Raw genomic sequence first — 25,542 nt, forward strand, 5'->3', positions numbered from 1 at the left:
TGTAGAGCGCACTGACACCGTGGGTTTCCTGGCGCTGTGAGGCAGCGGTAAATGAGGGGTATGAGGAAGCAGAGTTTTAGCTAGATTGGGGGAAAAGGAAGGTTTGAGCAGTTTTCTGAAATGAAGGAGCGAACTACTGGATTTGATAAATAGGGGAAGAGGATTCCAGAATTTGGGGGCTAGGTGGGCAAACCGACGGCCACCAAATTTGTTAGTTTTGGGGGCAGCAAGCAGATTGAGGTGAGCTGAGCGGAGGTTGCGCATTGGACGGTGTGGGTTGATGAGTGTTGTCAGGAAGGCGGGGCTGGTGCAGTTGAGGGATTTGAATGTGAGGCAGCCAAGTTTAAAGGCCGCCCTTTGTTCTATAGGTAGCCTTTGCAGTTTGTGTAGCAGAGGTTGGGCCGACTGCACCATTTAGGGGTTTTGTAGATGAGACGGGCTGCTTGGTTCTGCACGACCTGGAGGCGCCGCAGCAGTGATTTTGGGAGTCCGTAGTACAGGGAGTTAGAAAAATCCAATCGGGATAGTACCAGGGAGATGATAACCTGGATCAAAGCGGCTGGTGGTAGTAAGTGGCTGACTTTGCGGAGTTTACGAAGCTGGAACATTCATGAGGAGATCACAGCGCCCACTTGAGATCTGAGGGAGAGTTTGACATCGATGGTCACACCAAGACTTTTTACTGATTTCACAGGGGCCGGGGGGGGGGGGGGTTGGGGGGGGCTAGTTCAATAGGCCAGAACTGCGGTCCCCAGAGGGAGGGGCTGGAGCCGGGAAGGAGAAGCTCAGTTTTTCCAGGATTTAGTTTTAGTTGGTTGTGGTTCATCCACTCCTGGATGTGTATCATGGCGGAATGGAAGTTGTTCACGGCGTCAGAGGAGTTGAGTGGGAAGATGATCTGCAGATCATCAGCGTAGGATTGTACCACCACCCCAAGGGGTCTTAATAAACTTGTCTTTTGCATTTCCAGTTTCGGTGCCAACTTCTATGTTACGGTGTCATGGAGTTTTTGCAGAGTATGTAGATCTGAGGAAACCCAATACCACAAATTGGCGACCACGAAGGGACTCATCGGCGACTCGGATGCCCGAAGGAGTGGTCGTGACGAAGGATTGGAAACTCGCCATGGACGCGTACGCTGCCACTGAGTGACCCGAGTCTTGGCACCCACGGTGTTTTCTTCCTTTCCTTCTGACCTGACCTTCCAGGTGGCGCCGGTCCTCGACTGAGATCCTGATCGGTTGGGTTGTCGTACAGTGCCTGTTTGGCGGATTCGATTAAAGAACTTGGCAGCTGGAACCTGGATATTTGAGAACTTGGTAAGTTTTTGATTGGTAAGATAGTCTACTGACACTTACTGTGGCTTTTTGGATTTGTTTGAGTTAGCTAACATTTGAATCTATGATTTGAGTTATATGTGAAGTGCACCTCACATAGGCAGGCAGTGTAGAGATATTTCTCTGACTTTGTATTTGTTTGAACGGCACACCATGTGTAAAACATATTAAGTGCCATTTTTATGTAATATCGCGTTTTCGTGATATTTTGACATGCCTGTTTTAAGCACACTTCGAGGAATGTGCTGCCTTGGAAAGGGTACCAATTATCGATTAAATGAATCTCAGCCGGCTCCCCCAGAGGGGACACCTAATTGTGAAATGTATATCAAATTTGGCCTTCCCCCTATTATGTATAGTACATTGTGGCACAAATATACAAAGGCTGATCATGAATTGCAATGGCCACTACATGGGTCGTTTGATTTACGAAAGGTTCAATATGTGGAGCAATGTTTGTTTCAGCGTAGGTCTAGACAGGATATGTTTGATTGTGTACGTATGTGGGAGAAAGCAGTGCGTGAGCGAATTAAGCGTGAACAAGCCTTGGCGGACAAAGAGCAGCGAAAGGCTGCTCGTGATAAAGCTTTACAGCTGCAGGAAAAAGAGTTGCAGGAAAAGAAAGAGAGTGAGACACAGGAACGTAATTTGCAAGTTAATGGTCAATTTCCTATTCGACGGCCTCTTTATCCTGTCCTTACTAATGAATCTGATGATTTGTCATTGCTAGACCGTTGCCCACCTCCGTATGTTTCACCTACGGCTCCGAATGAGGAATTGGATGAAGACGATCAAGGGGATAGTCGTACCAGGCTAAATGTTGATCGGGCTGCGGAATTGCGTGGGTTTGCTCGAAAACTTAATAATAAATCTATAACTATTTCAGAGGTTGATGACCATATGCGTAAGTGGTCCGAGAAAGAACGGTTGTATTTCCTGAGCCATTTTGGAGATGAAGCTGTAGAACGGTTTAGAAAATATTCATCTGAGTTAGAGCCAAAGGATGTATCAGTTGGTCGTGAGAATTTGCGTAAAGGCATTTTTGTTCTTTCAGATGCGGATTCGTTTTTCCAACGGTTGGTCCAGCTGCGGGATGAGGCGTTACAATTGCGGGCGGCGAAAAAGGCATCAGACTCGGCTGCGACTGGATCGACAGAGATATCCAAAGAGTGTCCTATCTTTGGAGCAGATAAGAGTTCTACAGTTCATATTATGCCTATGCGAGAAGCTGCACCTTTATACATCCCTCCTAAAGGGCAAGGTACAGATGATGATAAATCGTCTGTGAATGCAAAGGGTTATTTTATATATAATTGGGTTTATACGCCGTGGAATAGAACAGATGTTATGGCACTTAAGACCCTCGTAAAAATCCGGCAGCTTTTTATGAAGGAGTGGAAGGGGCTATTTCTTCGTGTGTTATGACATTAGTTGATATTGATCTTTTCTTTGGGTTAATATTGCCTCCTGATATGTGGAGGGCGATTCATAAGTTCGATGATCGAGCGATTCTGGGTGCAGATTGGAAAGACTTAGTCCAAGCTGATTTGGATAGGGAGCCCGCGTGTAAGCCATGCCAATTAATTTTAGATCTTCCGGGGGCTATTTTGAATAAATTAAAAACGCTTGTTCCCCCTAAGAAGATTGATTGGACTATGTTAGCTTCTTGCAAGCAGAAACCGGATGAATCAGTTTCTGACTTCTTTTCTCGTTTTGAGAAAGCATTCCATGACTACAGTGGGCAATTATTAACAGAGGACACGGGCAGGCATTTGTTCGTTGACATGTACGTGGCTAATCTCCTACCGGACTTTGCAAAACGTTTAAAGACTAGTGAAAGTTCCTGGACCACGGCGACCCCTGCTTCTTTATTGACCATGGCTCAGTATTATGAACGACAGGAATTGGAGTCTAAGGAAAGTAGTGATAAGACAGCGAAGGAGCTAAAGACGAAGGTGATGTTGGCTCAGGTTTACACTACACAGCCGAGAGGGAATGATAGGGGTAGACGTGGATCGTATGGTACATCTTCCGTTCGTTCCAATATTTCTGAGGACCAGTGTGCATACTGTAAACAGTTTGGACATTGGGCTTCAGACTGTCCGGTGCTTCGAGAACAGCGTAATCAGCGTGGTCGAGGAAGTGGAAGGACGCGGAATAGTTATTCAGGGTCAAGGGGTGGAGCAAATGATCGTGGTAGGTTTGAAGCGAGGGGTCGTGGTCAGGCTGATCATAATACTTTTGATCGACGGAATCAGTATCGGATAGCTGAGGGTGAGTTTACTGAGTCCCAGGATTATGTACATGCATAGGATTGCGTAGGATGGGGTGTGGAATCGGTTGAAGTACCAGTAGATCAAAGGGGTCCATATGTATCAGCGCATGTTTTGGGTTCTACTGATCAATTTCTGGTTGATACAGGAGCTACTCGCAGTGCTCTGTCCAAACACTTGGTTCCAAGGGCTCCCCTGTCTGGCGAAATAATTACATCAATAGGGTTCGATGGAACACCCTCTCTTAGCCCATTGTCACAACCCCTTACATTTCACATTGACAAATTTACTACCCCATGTCCGTTTTTGTTGTCACCAAACACTCCAGATAATATTATAGGACTGGATATGCTTAAATATTTTCGAGCAACTATACGTTGTGCTCATGAAGGGGTGCGGGTTATTTTGAATGAGAATTACCCAGATGTAGAGAGATTGTGCCTCATGCAAGAGACCGAGGCGTTAGCCTCTCTTCCAAAAACGTTATGGGCTACTTCGGATACAGATGTGGGACAGATGATTATCCCTCCCATACATATCACTGTAAAGGAGGGGGCGTCTTTGCCTCGTGTACCGCAGTATAAAATTTCCAGGGAAGGTGAAGTTGCTTTAATGCATATTGTACATGACTTGATTATTGCAGGTGTGGTGGAAGAAGTCCCCTATAATGTCTGTAACAGCCCTATTCTTCCGATTTTAAAGAAAGATACAGACACTAAAATCTATTGTTTCATTATTGATTTGAGGGAAATGAATAAGATAATAGTGCTGCAGTACCCAGTGGTGTCTGATATTACCACTTTACTTACTCTGATTCCGCCCACAGCCACTACCTTCACTGTTATCGATTTGAAGAATGCTTTCTTTTCGATCACCATCCATCCTGATAGCCGATATTTGTTTGGCTTCACATTAAATAACAAATCATATAGATTTTGTTGAGTTCCTCAAGGTTACACTGAAAGCCCTAGCATTTATAGCCAGGCTTTGAAAAGACAGCTTGATTCTTTTGATTTACAGTTTGGAGTGGCTCTCATTCAATATATTCATGACATTTTACTTGCAGCAGATACGCAGGAACAATGTGAAGAGAGTAGTCTTTCCCTGCTTTCTTTTCTTGCCCAGAATAATCACAAGGTCTCCAGGAAAAAGTTACAATATTGTAGACCAAAGGTGACCTACCTCGGTCATCTTTTGTCTAAGGAGGAACGTGCATTGACATCTGATCGAATCCAAGCAATCTTAGATACACCAGTCCCTCGCACTCAGAAAGATGTTCGTGCTTTCATAGGTTTAACATCTTTTTGTAGACAGTGGATAATGGGGTTCTCGCACATTATAAAACCTTTGTTAGCATTGTTGTCCAAAACTACACCGATCCCCCTTGAATGGACAGATGAATGTCAGAATGCTTTTGAGCAATTGAGACAAGCCCTTTGTTCTGCACCAGTGCTCGGTACACCAGATTATACAAAGATCTTTACATTATATGTACACGAGAAAGATGGGTGTGCATTGTCAGTCTTAGCGCAGACACACGGGGATAAACAGAGACCTTGTGCGTACTTCTCAGCAGTACTTGATCCTGTAGCACAAGGATTACCTGGGTGTTTTCGAGCAGTTGCAGCAACAGCAGCGGCTATACGACAGAGTGAGGGAATAGTTTTGTCACACAAATTGTTGGTGTTAGTTCCCCATGCGGTAGACGCTCTGCTAAACCAAACAAAAACCCAGTATCTAACTAGTGCACGTTTAACAGGATATGAGTTAACACTGTTGGCGCCACATATTACATTGAAGAGATGTGCCACTTTGAACCCTGCTACTTTATTGCTGTATCCAGTTGCTGAGACCCAGGAGGAAGAACACCATGATTGTGTTTTCCTGACTGAAGAACAAACAAAGGGTCGTATTGACTTACAGGATACGCCACTTCCAGATGTAGATGGGGAACTGTGGGTTGATGGATCGTGTTTAAGGTTGCCAGATGGTACAACTTCTGCAGCCTATGCGATCACGACACTTAAGCAGTGGTAGAAACAGCACGAATACCGCAAAAATCGGCCCAAGCAGCTGAATTGATAGCCTTAACGAAAGCATGTGAATTAAGTGCTGGTTTATGTGTGAATATCTACACTGATAGCCGGTATGCCTTTGGAGTAGTGCATGATTTTGGCCTACTCAGGAGGGAACGAGGGTTTTTGACTTCACACGGAGTGCACATTATGCATGGAGAATTAGTACGTGATCTCCTGAATGCGCTATTATACCCAAAGAAAGTAGCGATAATCAAATGCAGTGCACATAAGAAAGTGACAGATAAAGTAGGACAAGGAAACGCTTTCGCAGATCGCATAGCAAGGGAAACGGCTATGTTACAAAATGTCTCGCCTATGTACGTGGTGAAATCACAGGCTGAGCGATGGCATGATGCCAGAGAGGAGATATTAGATATTCAGAAATAAGCGTCTGAAGCAGAACTTGCAACCTGGGCAATGGAGGGAGTGTTGGATGATGAGGGTTGCTGGAGGAGCAAAGATATGGAGAGATGGAAATTGCCTGCCGCTTACTTGCAAGCAATGGTTCAAATGACACCTGGATTGGCACATGTTGGAGCTCTTGCAATTACTAAATTGCTTACACGAGTTTGGGAGCATCCTGAGATTGCCAATACGGCCAAAAGAGTAGTGCAGACCTGTCGGATATGCTTACAGTACAATCCTGCTAAAGGGACTTATACTCCGAAAGGAGGGTTTGTTCCACCTACTGCACCATTCGAAGTACTACAAATGGATTACATCCAGCTTGAGCGTTGCAATAATCTTAAGTATGTCTTAGTGGTGGTGTGTGCTTTCAGTAAATGGATTGAGGCCTTCCCCACGAAAGATAATACAACATTAACAACAGCTAAGGTACTGCTCAAAGAGTACTTCCCACGCTATGGTGTTTGTAAATTTTTGTGGAATGATAATGGCCCTCATTTTGTCGGGAAAATAGTGGAGTACGTCCTGAAAGGATTGGGGATTCAGCAAAAGTTTCACGCTGTATTCCACCCGCAGTCAGCAGGTCTGGTAGAAAGGTATAATGCTACTCTGAAGTTGAAGCTACCAAAGATCGTGGCATCTACGTCTTTGAAATGGCCGGATGCCCTGCCTCTAGCATTGTTATCTATTAGATCAGTACCACATTCCCGAACTGGCCTCACACCTTATGAAGTGGTGTTTGGAAGGCCTATGAATATATGGGGAGTTCCTAAGCCTTGTTTGCTACATGATGTGCCTTGTATAATGATGAACGATTATTTGGCACGATTAACAAATGATTTACTCTCTATTCATCAACAGGTTCGAGAAGCGCTCCCCGAAAATTCCATTGGAGAGGCTCACAATCTTCGTCCTGGGGACTATGTCATGATTCGATCGTTTGAGAGATCCAGCAGCTTGGAGCCGAGGTGGCGTGGCCCTGAGCAGGTGTTGTTGGCAACTCGAACGGCCGTGCAAGTCACAAACAAGAAGCAGTGGGTGCATTCTACTCATTGTCGTCATGTCTCTCCGGATCTGGTGAACCCCACTGTGCTGTCTGATTATCGAGACATCTTGGACGCAGAGAAGAGCCCAGCTACTACGTCTACTGAACTTCCCGGACCACACTGTTTCTGGTGGAGAAAGATACAATCTACGGCCAAGGAGAGCAGTTGTTTTGTGCGAGACTGGTTGAGTTACCACTCTGAGGTTTGTGAAAACGGAAGCCGAGAATATCAAGGGGGGGATCAGTTCTGCCCAGTGTAGCGACACCCGTCTTGAATCTCGGAGAAGAAACCAGCGGCTACCTCGGAGCTCAGCACTCATTTTTTTTATTAGTTTTGTTTTGAGACTTTTGTGCTTCGAACTATGGCACCTACTATGATGAGAAACAAGAGAATTATTGGTGCCGTGCTTTTTGTTACGACCATAGTGGTAATAGCAGTAATAGCTTGGGTTGTAGAACGATTAGTTCCAGCAAGAGAATATTTATTGCCTACTACCCCAATCCCACCTGAACATTTTCATTTCACTTTGCCTTATGAAGAAAGACAGACAGACTTATTTAAATAACAGTTTCGTTCAAATTCTACATCACACCCATAATATGACGAACACCTCGAACTGTTGGGTATGTGGAATGTTGCCTGGACATCAAAAGAAAGGAGGCACCCCACTTATTCCTCTTCCGTTCTCTTATAATGGTTCTTGTAACGCTTGGTACACTCTTCTGTTTACTTTGAGATGGCCAACCAAAGGTGGACTGCTTTTCCGGCTTAATAAAGTTTGTTATAATGACAGAGATGGCTACCCGCAAGCAGTAGGAACTAAATTAGAGTGGGAAGAATATCGACCACTCGTTGCCTCGTGTTTACACTAATCAAAGACGTACAAATAGGTCTAGTTTACATGTGATTACAGTTATTGACACCAAAGCTGATTTATGTGTCCGAAATAAAGGTACTATCCCGGTAGGGAGAAGTGAATGTAATACTACTCTCACCTTTGACACGCCGAATGGTATTGCCTTAGTAGCTTCACGAAATACTTACTTCATTTGTGGAAATAAAGGTTACCACAGTCTTCCTATTGGATGGTTAGGAACATGTTATATATCCTTTGTATTACCCCCTATATTTATTGCCCCACCCATGTATCATAATGACTTTGTATTATATCATGATTTTATACTAAACAGAGTGAAGAGAACATTAGCAATTGATGAGACTGACCAAACAGACACCTCCCTGCAGCAATATGTCGATTTTAATTTAGGCCTCTTTTCATTTGTTGGTGCTGCCCTAAATAGCAGAAAAATAAGACGGCTAACACGTGTTGTAGAAGCTGTTGCTAATGAAACAGTTTTTGCCTTAGGGAATTTGACTGAGGAACTTCAAATTACTAGAATTGTAACGCTCCAGAACCGTATGGTTCTAGATGTAGTGTTAGCTGATCGTGGGGGTGCATGCCGCATTATCTGTAGCAGTTGCTGTGTATATGTCCCTGATAATTCACCTTCTGTGTATGATGCTATTTCTAAATTGCATAAAATAGCTGCTGAAATACATCCCGAAAACGGTACATGGACATTCTCAAACTGGTTTTGGACTTTGCTCAGCACTTGGGGTTGGAAACTGTTAACTATTCTATGTATAATAATTGGGAAACTCTTCTTCCTTTGCCTATGTATTCAATGTAGCCCTATGTTATGTTCTATGTGTATTACTGCTTGTATTCCATCCAAACGAGCCATTGCTAAGAATGAGCAAATGATTAATCGAGAAATAACGAATATTATGTTGATTAATACTGATGATGAGTATCCTGATTACTTCCATTATGAGGTAGCTTCAGCTAAACGCTAAAAGGGTCGTCTGTCGTAATTTGACAATGATCGAGTTAGCGTTTAGCTCAGCTACACGAACTTCTTATCTTGACCACGTTTGCGGAGGCCATTTTGTATTGCTGGCTTCCATTCTCATGAACATGCTGCCTCATGGTCAGCATGCCCTTTTGTCCTTCCTCTGTACCAATGACCATCTAACTTGCCCAGCAACAGGCTATTTTAGTACTGGTCAAGCTTGCACATGCGTAGTCAAACCCTCTGTATTAGTGGACGGTCATCGCCTAGGAATGTTCCCCAAACTGACCGGTGGTACTAAAACTCCTCCCATAAGTTGGCTGTGTTCCAGAAATGCCCTTATATGTACCACAACTGAGCAAATGTATTCCGCCTACCCTTTTTATAACTGTAAAATTGTATAAAAGAGGTTGCGCACCGATATTCGGTGTGATACTTCTTGCATTGCCGAAGGGTGCTGTAGGATTGTACCACCACCCCATGGGGTCTTAATAAACTTGTCTTTTGCATTTCCATTTTCTGTGCCAACTTCTATGTTACGGTGTCATGGAGTTTTTGCAGAGTATGTAGGTCTGAGGAAACCCAATACCACAAGTTGGTAGCCTCTAATGCGGGCTCTGGCGTCGGCGCAACTTATATAGTGGTCCAGGGGGGCGTGGCCTGTGGGCTTGAGACGAATGGCAGCAAAGATATCTCCAACCCGCGGCAGCATTTAGATCGGCTGCGCGGGGATTATGATGTAGGTAAGGGCGGGAGAGTGCTCAGGGGAAGTGCACAAAAGATAAAAGCAGTCTAATTCAATTTTAGTACAATTTTAAAAAACGAGCGTGCTCCCGGCTTCCGCCTCAGGAGTTGGTAGCCTCTTTTCACTGTGCGTGCTAAGTTGGGAGGAGGGCGCTAACCTCCTATGCATCAAAAGTACGTTGTAGGTGATAGATTATCACTGACCCAGCCTGCACTGCGGCTGCTAACCATTAAGATTAGCTACTTTATATGAAATTGTTTGTATGTTAATCCTTTCAAATAATGCTCCTACGAACCAATGTTTAACAAAATCATGAATCTTTTCTTCATTTATTTGCATTACTTTCGTGTCTCAAAAATGTTTTTCATATACAAAGACAAAGTATGTTTGACTTCTCCTTTAACATGACACATAAAAAATTCACATTATCACAAAACTATTAGTTTGATGCTGTCGTAAATCCCAATGCATTTCGAGATCATGTGATCTCTTCTTCAGGGGAACTGCAATGTAAGAAAAATGGTAGTATATATCACATTTCAAACAAACAAAAAGGATCTATATGTGTTATAGAACAAATAATACCAAACAGAAACAACCTGACAATGATGATTACTCAAAATATCAACAATTGAAATTGACTCGTTTTTGTAACTCATTCTTTGTTAATGTTGAGTTTCGAATAACGGAAATACCACTGAAGTGCTAACTCTAGATACTAAAAACTCGCTTATTGAATAGAAGAACACACAGTTATTGTCATTGTAATAAGCAAGCGCTTACCAACGGAGTAAACAAAGTTGTGTTTTCGGCGCTAGCAGGAGTAGTGCTAGCCCCTTTGAGGTAGTTCTCACGGAACTGAAAACAAGAGATAAGATGAAGCATACCTGTAACCATACGTTGAATGAAGTGACTGGAAGTCTGCCACTTTCAGAGAAATTCCTAAAACAATAATAGAATCAAGAAATTATGGAGTGAGGGTTGTACTGCGCACTCAGTTTTCTGTTAGTAATCCCTGGTTTCAATAATGTTTTTTCAAAACTTTTCACTGTGCGTGCTAAGTTGGGGGAGGGCGCTAACCTCCTATGCATCAAAAGTACGTTGTAGGTGATAGATTATCACTGACCCAAAGTGCACTGCGGGTGCTAACCATTAAGATTAGCTACTTTATATGAAATTGTTTGTATGTTAATCCTTTAAAATAATGCTCCTACAAACCAATGTTTAACAAAATCATGAATCTTTTCTTCATTTATTTGCATTACTTTCGTGTCTCAAATTTTTTTTTCACATACAAAGACAAAGTATGTTTGACTTCTCCTTTAACATGAAACATAAAAAAATTCACATTATCACAAAACTATTAGTTTGATGCTGTCGTAAATCCCAATGCATTTCGAGATCATGTGATCGTGGTGACAGTAGTTGCGAATTGACAGTCGTGTATAACATTATTTGATTATACTATCATGGCCGTTACCATTATATTTCTGTGCAGGATTGTTTATCCATTACAATATGGCCGACACTTTTGCGTGTAGGTGTTAGTCCTCTTTCTATAACAATATCTTTAACCACACCCCGTTGCATGAGCATCGGCGTCTCGAGTGTTGGGAGTCGGCGAACACGTTGAAACGAATCGTACAGGTAAATCGTTTAATCTTGAATTTTGTTCAGCTAAGACCCGCGATTACTCAGGGAGATATGTCTGACCAGTGCATCCTCGTTCAATTACAGGGCACAACGTCACAGTATCCGAGATGTCCGTCTGAAAAGAATAGCGATCAGGTCTACAGGTATCAAGTGCATTTAGTTGACACACAGACTCATCTAGAGTGTTGCATTTTCGTAATCAGTACAACAGTTTTCTATTATTGTTTTAGGAATTTCTCTGAAAGTGGCAGACTTCCAGTCACTTCATTCAATGTATGGTTACAGGTATGCTTCATCGCAAATTTAATTAAGCAAGTTCTATTGCAGTAGGTTGCTTACAGCAACATGAGCCATGTGTCTTTTTCACTCTTGATAGCTATTATCTTATCTCTTGTTTTCAGTTCCGTGAGAACTACCTCAAAGGGGCTAGCACTACTCCTGCTAGCGTTGAAAACACAACCTTGTTTACTCCATTGGTAAGCGCTTGCTTATTACAATGACAATAACTGTTTGTTCTTCTATTCAATAAGCGAGTTTTTAGTATCTAGAGTTAGCACTTCAGTGGTATTTCCGTTATTAGAAACTCAACATTAAAAATGAATGACTTACAAAAACGAGTCAATGTCAATTGTTGATATTTTGAGTAATCATCATTGTCAGGTTGTTTCTGTTTGGTATTATTTGTTATATAACACATATCGATCCTTTTTGTTTGATGAAATATGATATATACTACCATTTTTCTTACATTGCAGTTGCCCTGAAGAAGAGATCACATGAGCTCGAAATGCATTGGGATTTACGACAGCATCAAACTAATAGTTTTGTGATAATGTGAATTTTTTTATGTTTCATGTTAAAGGAGAAGTCAAACATACTTTGTCTTTGTATGTGAAAAAAAAATTTGAGACACGAAAGTAATGCAAATAAATCAAGAAAAGATTCATGATTTTGTTAAACATTGGTTTGTAGGAGCATTATTTGAAAGGATTAACATACAAACAATTTCATATAAAGTAGCTAATCTTAATGGTTAGCACCCGCAGTGCTGGCTGGGTCAGTGATAATCCATTCCCTTGGGACTGCCACTGATGGTGTTTAATTGAGGCAACTGAATACCTTTCCCACATTTTAGAGGCACAGAGTGTGTGTACTGCATTTCTGAAGACGGACCACTTTACTAATTGCTCACATATTCTTGATAATCGTTATGTTTCTTCATACTTTTAGATTAGGTTGTGTACTACGAAGGGATGCACCCTTTATACTTTGTGCCCTTGCTAATGAACCTCTAGAAGGGGATACAGATTGATAGAAAATCGTTTTGCTTGTACCAGAATTTGACCCTCCATTGTATTAAATCTAAATAGCCGATAATGCTCCTTCATCAAGATGGCACTTACTCCATACAAGGGCACTGTCAATTCATTCCTCAAAAGTGAGGTGATATGTGGGATGTTCAGACCCTAACTTAAAATGTGTAAATTTGAACCCACTTACTGTGTTCATTTAAGAGCTGCACAAATGTTTTCCCTTGTAGCTGAACAGGTAGTAGAATAGATTAGAAGTTAACTCTAGACTCAAACTATTGTATTTTTTCCGTAAGTTTTTAGATGTCCTTCCTTCAATGTTCATGAGCTTGTAACACACATTTAACAAAGGTTTCGGAGGTAAATTAGTGCACTTTTGCTTCTCCAGAGTTTTAAAGAATATAAAATCTCTGGATGATCTGACATTTCTGGATCTACGGCGCTCCTACTGATGAGTACAACTACCACAAATTGGAAATGTTCATTACTAAATGAGCAATTACGGGACTAATATATTAATATTTTTGAGTAAACAATAAAAAAATATGATTTTTGAGAAACTGAACTGCGTCTACCAAAGTGCACTGTGGGAGGACAGGTGTAACTTGTGAAACTGAACTATATCTCTATGGGGTTTTTCAAAACCTTTGAGTTGGGCCTAGTGGCAAATTGGAGGCCATTCCTATGGAGGGGTAAGAATAAAAAAAACAATGCTGCCGCAAAGACAGCACAGAAAGCTCTGGATTTAATACAAGAGGATATGCCAGCCAATAATTATTATAGGGCTTCATACCAATCAATTTTTTTAGTTTGTCTTTATCATTACAGCCATGAACCAACCGTATGCAAATCAGCCTTGGCCAATTCCCACACTGCATTGTCTAGACCAAACTGCCAGGTAAATGTCTCCTTTGAAAAGGAGCACGAGCAGTAGCAGACTGGTTACAGTCTTGCTAGGCTTCATTGTGGTTGAGCTTAAACGAGCTTGGCACTCCCTTCGTAGTGTATCCCCTCCTTCATAAGGAGGATCATGTAGCACAAAATATATTGGATGGAATGCTTGAATTAATCTAAAATGTGCGTTGCGATGCACTCTAATCCATCAGTGCTGAGACTATTTATATGAATACAGAGGCCAACCATATATAAATTGGATGTGGCCCTGCCCCGAAAGATATGGTCCTGGTGGAGCTGTTCGACTATCTACCGCCTGAATGAGAACACCAGCAGCCCTGAGTGCTCCTGAGATTGTAAAGAAAAGCATTTGCTGTGGTCCATTAAATCTATAGTGTTTCAGTTTGCTTATCCGTTTCTAGGAAAGCGACTAATCAGTGGCTGCAGTGTCCTGAGCACCAGCTCACACTAAAACTTAGCTTGGCATGCTAGCTGTCTAGTAAACAACAGAGAAATTGAAAAGAGGTCAAGAAGACAGACTCTGAAAGAGCAATGATTCTAAATTAGAGGTGACACACCATTTACAGTTGGGGCAGAGGGCAGCATAGATGATCGTCAGTGGGAAAGGTTCTCCAACACAGACGAGAGGAGAGAGAAAAGTCTGACTCGCAAATAAACTGAGTGGTGGATACCATTTCCCACATTTATTTATACACCTTTATAGAAACGTAGACGTTGCAGAAAAATAAAAGCCAGTTCTGAATTATGTTAAATGCCCAACCTTCAAACTACAAGTCTAAACATAAGGGATGATTTGTTTCAGCAACCTAACGGGGCTTGGGCACCCTGAGGAAGAAAACTGTTCTGAACTCTAACAAATGACAACCGTGTGTTGGTAGGAGATGCAATCAAGCAGTCTGAAAAACCTACATAAAGAATGGATGAATTTAATTCCATAATGGGAGCACGTTATGCAGAACTTAGGCAATGAACAACATACTGATAACCAATGAAATAAAGAAGAAAATGAAATAAAAAAGAAAATGACAATGTGAAAGGGAAGATAGTGCAACATGAAAGTCAGAACAATCTCTTAAAATGACAGAATCGTGTTGTCTGTCCGATCCTTCGGAGGAAAGTCAAAGGACTTGAACATATGCGTTGTGATTCTACCATTGTGGTAGCAGGTTAGTGAAATGAAGGAGTAAGTTGTTTCAAGGTCCACCATCGGGGACGTTGTCACAAAGTGAGCTATGCACAGAAGTGATCATTGTGCACCATTCAGGGAAGAACCAGAAATCTGCGGACTACTTTTCCAGAGTGCTTATCCAAGGTCATAGTACTCCATCCAAAACAGCTGAAACCTATATCAATTTCATAGTAAAATCAAATAGATTGGCCGCTATTTTGACACGAGCTGTGATAGCAACATACTAAGGTTGAAAGACATAATGACACATCAGTTAAGTAACAGACACCCTCAACCTCTCACCACGGATTGTGAATATCAAAAATACAAGAATGTCAAAGATAAACTGTCCATAACTCAGGAAGTAGTAATACTGTGAGGATCAACAATCCTGATTCCAGAGAGTTTAAGGCAGAAGATGATTGACGTGGCCCAAAAAGGACATCGAGTAATCGTTGCCACAAAACAAGCTCGCTGAGACAGAGTCTGGTTTCCATATCTCGATGAGTGGGTTGAGAAGAAACTGAAGGCCTACCATTTGTGCAACTGCCTTTCTACTAAAATTATTCAACACACCATAAATCTAAATCCAAATCCGGTATTTGTTAAGCGTGAACTATTCACCCCTAAGGGTCTCAAGGCACTAGGTGCAGGAGAGGGAGATGTAGTGCCTTGCAAGTTATCAAAGACTGAACGCATTTGGCTCCTGATGGACTCCTGAGAGCTATGACTTAAGTGTTACAACGAAATGCAATAAAGGTCGATTTAGATTGTTGATTTCACAGCTACACGCAGAAGAATAAATACGTGTACTACTAAGCTTTGTGTGCAGTGCAGTCATTTACGGGTACCCAGGCTGGTGAAGAAGCTACACATTGCATTAACCTCGTCTTCGGTGAAAAAATGCAGAAGATCCAACATCACATCAACATCTAGCTTGCTTCATCTCTTACACCTACCCCTTCACATTGAATCTTACACCAGTGAGCCATCAAAGCCCTATTTCTTGCGGATATCACTGTTGTACTAAATTCATTCAAAGTCACTTATTATAAGGAGGTCTTACCCTCATCAGAGCTCTCTCTGGGGACACTATTACTTCTCCCCTAGTTGCCATTGTCAATGCCTCCCTCACTCAATACATCTTCAAAGTATTAAGACTGCGGAGACCAGGCATTATCCATCGAGCGGCCCACCACTGGCGGGGCTGGTGCTGAGTGTGGATTGTGGCCAAATGCAACTGGGACTGATGCAGGAGGGCTTGTGGCAGCCGGTGTGGGGCTGTGACTGAGCACTTACCTGGGGGCTGCTGTGGCACCTGACCTTGCATTCTGGAGCAGACTTGCGGGGCCTGCCTAAACTGTGCTGTCATGTGATGGGGTAGGTGACAAACTTGGCCCTCCTTCTCTCCCCCTCACATCCTTTACCGGCTGCTGCAGTGTCACCTTCCGGCCTCGCCTGCACCAGCCGCTAGCGCTTCCTGAGACTATGCGGATTTTGCACTCTCTGGCAAGCGGGTGGCTCTGTGTGCGGTGTCCTGAGGGGGTGCTCCCTCTGAACTGGAACTGCCTTGAGGTGGCAGCGGTTGCGGGTCTGACACAGGGAGGCCCAGAGGACCCTGAGAAACTGTGATAACACTCTGGCGGCCGAGCCAGAGGGCCTGTCTCCCCATCTACTCAGTGACAACAGCCCAGGTCCATTAACATACAATGTCTTGCGGAGTTCCTTTGGGGCCTACCTCCTCTGGCCTTTTTTGCCCCCCCTCCCCCTCCTCCGGGCTGTCAAGATCTACACCACTGAGATTGGCCCTCCCCTCCGAGGACCCAACAGGCACATCAGGTAAACTGGGCGCTATGTGGTGGATCCTGCCTGCCTGTAAAGTGAACTGCTGTGATCCAGGGGCCGTGACCCAGACTGCCCCAATAGTTACTGGAACAATGCATTTTGTGAGCTTGTCCCTCCTACTCCTTGGCGGTGCCTGGCCTATCGATCCTGCATCCAATATCAAGGGAGCGGCAAAGACCAGGAGACATCCTTGATGGGTGGGCTGCTCGTGCTGCTTGGTGGCCAGCGGGCCTGACAATGCCCCATAATCTTCCACCCAACAGAGGACACCCAACGATGGGTAGTGGGAATCTCCCCCACCCCCCAATTGCTATCAGACAAGACCAAGATGGAACAGTTTACCACTCCCGCGACAGGAACAAGGGAAGTGGCAGGGGCTCAGGAGACCATGCCCTCATCTCAACCACTACCGGATCTTGCAACGATCGACAAGGAGATACATGATTCTCGCGAAGCAGTCGAGACTAAAGTTGAGTTTGCAGATTGACCTCTCACTGATGAGACAAGATCTGCGAAAAGTAGCTGACCGCATAACCGAATCGGAAACCCGAATCGCCACTACTGAAGATGAGGTAACCACTCTCAAGCCTCAAGTGTCTAAACTGGTGGCATCAACTGTGGTGCTTACCGAAAGGGCAGAGGATGCTGAAAACCATTCCAGGCGTAATAACTTGCACCGGGTGGGAATTCCAGAGTCTCGACAATGCTGTGCTGGCCATAAGCCTCAAAACTTGGTTCCGCTCTTGCGTCCCAGCAGACAAACTGTCCAGTATATTTGTCCATGAGAGAGCGCATCGCTCCCTGGCCCCCAGAGGGGACTGCCCCATGATATTGAGAATCCCGAACTTGTGTGACCGGTTTGCTATATTACGCGAAACACTCAGTCAGACCTCTGGCATTAGAATTCTAGAATAAGGATTTTTCTAGACGATTCTAGGTAGGTACAGCAGAAAGAGTGTCCTTTGACTTACGTTAGGTCATCTTCCAATCCTACTCCTACTTCTTTGATACCCCAGAACAGGTCTGGGAATGGGCCACGGAATATAATAGTCTACAGGCCCTTAATCAGGAGAGTCATCGTGCGGATGGCCTCTAGCTGTCCCGTTCAGCACTCCTCGTTCAAAGACCAGGGAACAAGCGCTCTAAATTCCAGAAATCAGGGAAAATCCAACAGGAGACGGTTGGCCACCTGGAGACCCCCCCGCCCCCTGTCCATCTGGTGGCAGAGGCACAAACAGAAACATCAACCTCTTAATTTGCTGCCCCCTGCAGCTTACTGGTTTGCTCGATACAGCTCTATGCTTACTAGAATGATCCTAACTAACCTTGTCTGAATCTTTCGCAACAAGATGCACCCCCGTATGCTGCTGTGGGGAAACGCGGTGGTGGCTGCGGAGGCCCCAGGCACTCAATCTGTACTGGGAGTGACTGCACTGGCCCACCACCGGAGCCCCCCGCCCACACTGATTCTTTCAAGTTGGCTGCTCTATTATTAAACACAGCACAGTGACCGACTGTAATAATGCTCCTACTTTATATGCGCAGTCAGGCATAGCAGCAGTCTTAGTAAGTGTGAACACTGCCGTCAGATTGTACCTCCGAGTTACTTTTTCATTGCGCTTCCCTTTCTTTTTTCTTCTTCTCTTCAAGTTCACCATGTTTCTTATGATACTAATGCCTTTTTTCCCCTCTGGCTTTGGTTCAACAAGCCCTCCAGCATAGTAAAACAGATGTTCAGACCAGCGGTGAAGACCACCCTATGGGGCAATTCTAACCACTGGCGGTCTCATCCGGCCAATGTATCATTTTACAATTTAGTCCACCTAAAGAGGATAATTTATGATGCAGGTATTTTCAGAAACAGTGACCTAAATTTAGTACTGCCAAAATATGCAAAAGGATTCTAATTCTTGCAAAACCGGCCTAGCTACACTAAGCCCACCAAAAGGGATTTACGAAGGAAAGACATTTTTAGGACATCTCTAAACATCCAACTGCAAGCACACTAATTGCAGCCCAGCCTTCCTTGCTGCTTTCTTCGGTCATTTATAAACAATCTACATTGTGATGTCAACAACAATGGCACATGTTCTATAATTTCCCTTTTCATGGGATTTTGGTATGTGGAGTGCAGTCAAAGTGGGTTTTTTTCAGTTTTTATCTGTGTTTAATGAGGAGGCTATTCGCTTTTGCCCTAAAGAAAGAAATCAGACTAATATCATAGCATTTGCAAGTCTTACCAATGGCTCCGAACAAACACATTGCGAGCAGAAGCAGAACACACCACAGGATGTCCATGTTCATCCGACGCTCTAGTTTACTGCGCTTGTAGCGGGGGCCGCTATTATTCAGCATTGCTTTGGTTTCATGGCCTGAAAGGCAAAGTCATCACTTCGGTCATTTATCAAAGGTTTCAGGTGGGCCGCACGCATACAGCTTTTACAAACATGCAACAAAACCAGACTTTTTAACCTCAAACACGGACATGCAATCTTCTATCTACAAATTCCATAAACATTGAATTATTTCTTTCTTTGTGAAAGACTTTAGAGTTCTATAGCTTGCCCATACCTTGAAACTCTGGCCACATCTTGTCCCATGACAAGGAGTGGTCTTGGCTGGAAAGTTGAAATGACGGGCACAGTGAGGAGGGAGGAGAAAGTGATGGGGAAGCAAAAACGATTATTTAGCTATAACATTGTGTATGTACAGTGTCAGATTCCTAAACTTAAGCTCCATTTAACACTATCTGTTCGAAAAATAAGTGCAACTTCCTTCGTTTTACCCAACAAAAACTAGGTGGCGTTAGCAATTCCCTGCGGTTGCTACGTGCACATTGGACACATACCTAATATATGGATAAATATATTGCCCTTAGGAGTGCCTCTGGTAATACAAGGCACGCCCGCGCATAATATAAAACAGTAATGGAATTCGAAACATACTGTGGGTTTTCTTACCGGACAGGAGATAAAAAGCTTGACTTGATTTAAAGCTTCAAGTTTCTAAGCAGGGCTATAACTGAACGAACACGTACGTTTCCTGTATCAAGTGTTCACCCAATAACAATTAAACAGTGGCCTCGTGAGCTGTAAACATGAAATACTCCAGAAAAATGCCTGTTAAAGACAGGTGCTCTGCCGTCCTTGGCCACACTGCTAAAGACAAGTTCTCTCAGAGGAATGGGGTCTGAGGATGTAATAAATAATGCGGGCTTCACGACTCTTCACAAGCTTGCTCTGGCACTCGCTTAACCAGAACCCATTATAAAGGTGGCGTAATGGATGGAGCTGGGACGGTCTCTGATATCTGACAGCATGCCCTGGGAGAGAGGCCATCGGGTAGATATAAAAGGCAGGAGAGAACCTTTGTCGCTCCCTGGACATATCAGAAGGGTGGCACGAGCATGGCAGTATAAAACAGCAAAATTAGGTTGTAAGGTCGAACTGCACCCACTGTGGTTTAGCAACAGACTGAGAAAGCGGACACTACAAGCCTTAAGGAAATTTAACTTAGCACTCAAATGCTGGTTTCGACCAGACAGACAATGATATTTTGAGATTTACAATCACAGCCCTTTGCCCGGGCTTAGCCCGGCACCGCCCGCGTGCGTGCGTCCCGCGATGCGGGGAAGAATTGCTAGCTATATCTGGTGTCAAGGGAAAGGGGCTGCTGTTCCGCTGCTTCTGGGGCGTAGAGTTCTGTGCGCGGCGTCCTCCGCTCCTCCGCTCTCCCTCCAACAGCAACAGAGCAGGTACGATGCATCTCCCGCGAAGCTCGAGGAGTATTTGAAATCCCCAGTGTCAGGGGGAGGGGCTGCTGTTCCGCTGCTTCGCCCGCGGCCTTCTGGAGCGTGGAGTTCTGTGCGCGGCGTCCCCGTTCTCCCTCCAACAGCAACAGAGCAGGTAGGCGCGATGAGTATTTGAAATCCCCGGTGTCAAGGGGGGGAGGGGCTGCTGTTCCGCTGCTTCGCCTGCAGCCTTCTGCGGCGTAGAGTTCTGTGCGCGGCGTCCTCTGCTCTCCCTCCAACAGCAACAGAGCAGGCACGATGCTTCTCCCATGTCATACTAAGTGGCCCTATTATATTGTGATAGAAACCCCACTCAATGGACTAAACCCCAATAATTTTCGTTGTCCACTGCAACCCGTTCTCATGCCGCATCTTTGCATTTGCTTTCCTTATCAGGAAGAGGTGCTTCTCCAATACTGTTGGAGGCTGCCCTCTTCGTTGCTGTTACAACCATGGAGTCAGCTGCTGAGCATCATCTGGTATAAAGTGGGTCAGTAGGGGTTGACTTGTATTTTTATTCAATGCGTGGTGTTTATACCCTAGATTTTACTAGGTTGTTGAATATCTCCTTGAATACTTTTAGCATTGACCCTATCATAGTTAAGTACTGAACGGTGCGTTCGGTCTTGGAGGGTGTTTAGACTAAGAAGTTGTTTTCTTCCTCCATAGTATGTATCTGCACTTTATGATATTCAGCAGCATCCTGAAAAACACTGATAGGAGAAAGTATTGTCAGGTGGTGATGCCTTAGTTAGGACTGGCACTTCATTGTATGGATCTGGTAGTGCTATATCACATACATCCAAAGGGTGTGCGCTTGGGGAGGAAGCCCCTTGTGAGGCTGTGTCATGAGTGAAATGACAGGGCTCCCTGTATCTCCATTGCCAGAATGTGTGGATGATGGGGACTTTGGATGTGGAGCTGATGTAATGTCAAGTGGCCTTATGCTCCTTGATCTTCTTCCTTGGAAGAGGTAGGGGATTATCCATCCTTTTCCATTTGTGGGCCATCTCATGTAAATTTCCCTTCTCTGAAGAACGTTTTTCAGCCATTAGTTATAGCAGGCGACACCCTAAGATGCATCCTCCTCAACATGCGCTCCATGCACAAACATGCCATGGAAATCTGGAATCTGCTCGACTCTCTCTTGCCCGACATCGCCTTCCCCACGGAGACCTGGACCAATGCTTCCTCTGCCCCAGACATCAACATCGCCATCCCGGATGGATACAAGATCCAGAGGAAGGACCACCCCAACCAGCAGGGAGGGGGCCTCGTCATTAACCACAAAAACACTCTCCGCCTCGAGTGAAACCTTCCCCCTCCCCTCGAACACCTGCACTTCCAGATCCAGACCAGCCCCAACTCCACGCTCCGGGGAACCCTCATCTACAGACCTTCCCAGCCTCCCTATGCCTCCACCATCACTGACTTCATCGCACCCCACGTCATTGCCACAATGAACTATATACTCACCTGAGACGTGAACTTGCACGTCGACAACACCAGCGACCCCAATTCCACCACCCTTTGTGACAACCTTGTCAACATCAGACTCAAACAACTCATCTCTAAACTGACCCCACAGGGCAGGACACACCCTCAACCCCATCTTCGCATCAGGTAACAGCGTTCCCTTCAGCCACACAATGCAACCCCCATGGAACGACCACTACTGAGTACACTTCAACATCGACAAACCCAAGGCACCCAAACCAGCCCCATGGCCGCCACGAAGGAACTGGAGCAAGGTCACAGACGACCAACTCAACTCCGCCCTCACCCGAAACAACCACACTTCAGCACCCGACACCAACATCACAGCCAGAGAACTCCACACCTGGATCTCCACCTGCAAGGACAAGCTCGCCCGCCTCGCAAACCTGACAAACAGCACCCTGGGATAGCCGCCTGGTTCACCACTGATATCCAAGCAGCCAGACGCACCTGCAGACAGCTGGAAAAGAACTGGAGAAACACCAAGACACCTGAAAACCACACCACCTACAAGGATGCCATGACTGACTACCACAACCAAATCAGAACCACCAAGATGAACTTCATTCACAACAAAATCCTCGCCAACTCTACCAACTCCAAGGAACTCTTCACTGCCATCCAGGAATTCAACAACCCTTGCAGCTAAGCCACAGACATCACCCTGTCCCAGGACCTCTGCGACAAGCTTGGAATTTACTTCCACCTCAAGATAAAAAACCTCTACGACAACTTCATTGACCTTCCACAGGACGACACATCTGACCCGCCCGCCAGACGCAAAAGCCAGCACACCATCTACACCTGCAAGCGGATCACAGCTGAAGACACCACCTCAACCATGAAAGGCATCCACTCAGGGGCCCTTACGACCCCTACTCCCCACACATCTACCACAGAGCCGCCATCGTACCCGACCTACAACGCACCATCAACATCAACTTTCTAACCGGCACCTTCCTAGATGACTGGAAGCACGCAGAAGCCAGGCCCCTGCTCAAGAAGCCCACAGCTGACCCCACCGACCTCAAGAACTACAGGCCCATCTCGCTCCTCCCATTCGCAGCCGAAGTGGCAGAGAAAACAGTCAACAGGGAAATGACACGATTCAACAAAGACAATGTCATCCTCGACCCGTCCCAATCCAGATTCCGAAGCAACCACAGCACAGAGACCGCCCTACTCGCTGCCACAGATGTCATCCGCTCCCTCCTGGACCAAGGCCACTCCACAGCCTTCATCCTACTCGACCTAAGAGCAGCCTTGGACACAGTCTCCCACCGCACACTTGTCACCAGACTACACTATGCCGGCATGCAAGAAACAGCCCTAGACTGCATCCGATCATTCCTCACCAGACGAGGCCAAAGAATCAGACTGCTGACCTTCGTCTCCGACTCCACAGAATTCACCTGCGGAGTCCCACAGGGATCACTACCAAGCCCGACCCTCTTCAACATCTACACGGCCCCCCTCGACGCCATCGTCCGACAACACGGCCTCAACATAGTCTCCTACGCCAACGACACCCAGCTCATCCTCACCCTCGCCAACGACACCCAGCTCATCCTCACCCTCACCAACAACCCCGCCACCGCCACACTCCACTTCCAGAAATGAATGCAGGAGGTCGTAGTCTGGATGACCAACAGCTGCCTAAAGCTCAACGCCGAAAAGACAGAAGTTCTCGTCCTCGGAACCACCCCTTCAGCATGGGACATCGCCTGGTGGCCGACCGCCCTCGAAATCCCACCGAACCCCTCAAACCACTCCCAAAAACTCAGCATCGGACTTGACTTATCCCTCACCATGAACAGACAGATCAACCCGTCACCTCCTGCTGCTTCACACCCTCTGTGAGACCTTCAAATGGATCCCCCCAGAGTCAAGTTCCACGTGTCCAAAAGAAACCTCTGGTCTTTAAACACCGCACATCTGCAAAGCCAGAGCAGGTGGAAGGTCTTTCTCTCACATCACAACAAACCTGGAACGAGCTCCCGGCAGACATCAGACTCGCCCCCACACTGAACAACTTCAGGAAGGCCATCAAGACCTGGCTCTTCGGCTAAAAAGACCAGTGCCTTGACACCCTCACGGGTGAGTAGCGCACTTAAGAAATCCTGATTGATTGATTATCACATATCAGATATGGGAATGCTATGCATAGGCAAGCAAATCCGGTCCATAAGATGGTATAACCCAAAGTTCAAGAGGGAGCTAGGCTATACATTTACCATTAATTTGTTATCTTACTATGTGTGCACATTTCCTGGGTTAGGCTATTGATAATGTAGAAGCCCCTCTGGATTTTATGGCTACCTGTAAAAATGAAGCAGTCACAAAACATACATATGGGGATTCGAACTGTTGAAGGACTAACAGTACTGCAGTGGAGTTTCGCTAGCTGAATTTCCTCAATAATGAAACTATAAACTTCTTCCTCTCTGCCACACAGAGAAAAATAAAACAGAATATGTAAAGTCGATTGTTTTGATTCATCATCACAAGGACACAAAGGAAGATGGTTTAATGAATAGGAGTTTGGTGGATAACACAACGTTAAAAGAATGCAATTTAAGTGAAATCTTGTCAAAATGTAACCGTGCTGGGGTTCTCTACAAAGGAAAGGTAAGAAAGAGAACCATACAGCACAGGGGGTAGGGCATGATAAGCCATATTTGTGAATTTTCCTTTATTCCTTTCCAATCTGTCTTTTGTGAATTACATAAAAGGTTCTTTCAATCTCGATTTAGGGAAGCTTTTGTAGTGAGTTGGGGTGTTGTAAAGGTCCACTAAACCCAGGGTAATGAAAGTCTGTCTGACATAGGATAGCCAGGGAATTTAAGGGTGTGGTCTAGATTGATAATGACTTTTAGAATAACAAATAGTTTACCTGTCGGTGTAGTTTTGCAGCTTGAACATCTTTCTGGATTCACTATGCTGTGCATTATTACGCGGTCTAGTCGTTGGGTCCGGAATCGTAGTCTTTTCTTTGTTTTTTCGTAGCCCATGTGGGCGTCGACGTCCCACCTTTTGGTGTCCTTCCTGTGACGTCGGCATGCTTCCTGCGGAAGCTCCCACCCTTGGGTGCCATCTTCGGATTCTTTTCCAGTTTGTGTTCTGTTTCCGAATTGTATGGCAATGTTTATATCTTTTTCTTTTACGGCTCTTTCCCTTAAAGTTTCCTTAAAGTCCATTTTTTTAATTTTTTTTTTATTTACCACCTACTTTCTCCAGCCTCTTCTTTCTGGCGGAGGTGGGTGGGTTCGCTAGTCAGTCCAGAAAGATCTTCAAGCTGCAAAACTACACCGACAGGTAAGAAACTATTCGTTTTGCAGCGTGAATCTTTCTGGATTCACTATGCTGTGCATAGACTTCGTAGCGGTTTGTTGTTATTGTGGCGGCTGGGTGGAAGATGAGTTTGAGTTCTTGAATATGTGCTGAAGCACCTTCTGTCCCACTTGTGCTTCCTTGTTCATTTGTATGTCCACATAGTAGTGTTTTGTAAACGTGTGTACAGAAGCCCATGTTGCCGCCAGGCATATGTCCTGAATGAGAGTGTTTGTCAGGAAGGCTATTGTAGCTCCCTTTTTCCTTGTTGAATGGGCCTGTGGCCCCTCTGTTAGT

At 44.8% G+C, this 25,542-nt stretch overlaps 1 protein-coding gene across 1 annotated transcript in view; it reads right to left on the minus strand.

Annotated features, from left to right (window-relative positions):
- Nucleotides 1-25,542, minus strand: part of ATP10D (ATPase phospholipid transporting 10D (putative)) — a 772,711-nt gene that overhangs the window by 385,000 nt on the left and 362,169 nt on the right. The window contains exon 7 of the mRNA XM_086962685.1: nt 18,869-19,000. Coding sequence (XP_086818811.1) covers nt 18,869-19,000 — 132 coding nt within the window. The remainder of the gene's footprint in view (nt 1-18,868; nt 19,001-25,542) is intronic.

This window comes from Lissotriton vulgaris, chromosome 3_1 (genome assembly GCF_964263255.1).
Source record: "Lissotriton vulgaris chromosome 3_1, aLisVul1.2, whole genome shotgun sequence".
In the NCBI taxonomy this organism is placed as follows: Eukaryota; Metazoa; Chordata; class Amphibia; order Caudata; family Salamandridae; genus Lissotriton; species Lissotriton vulgaris.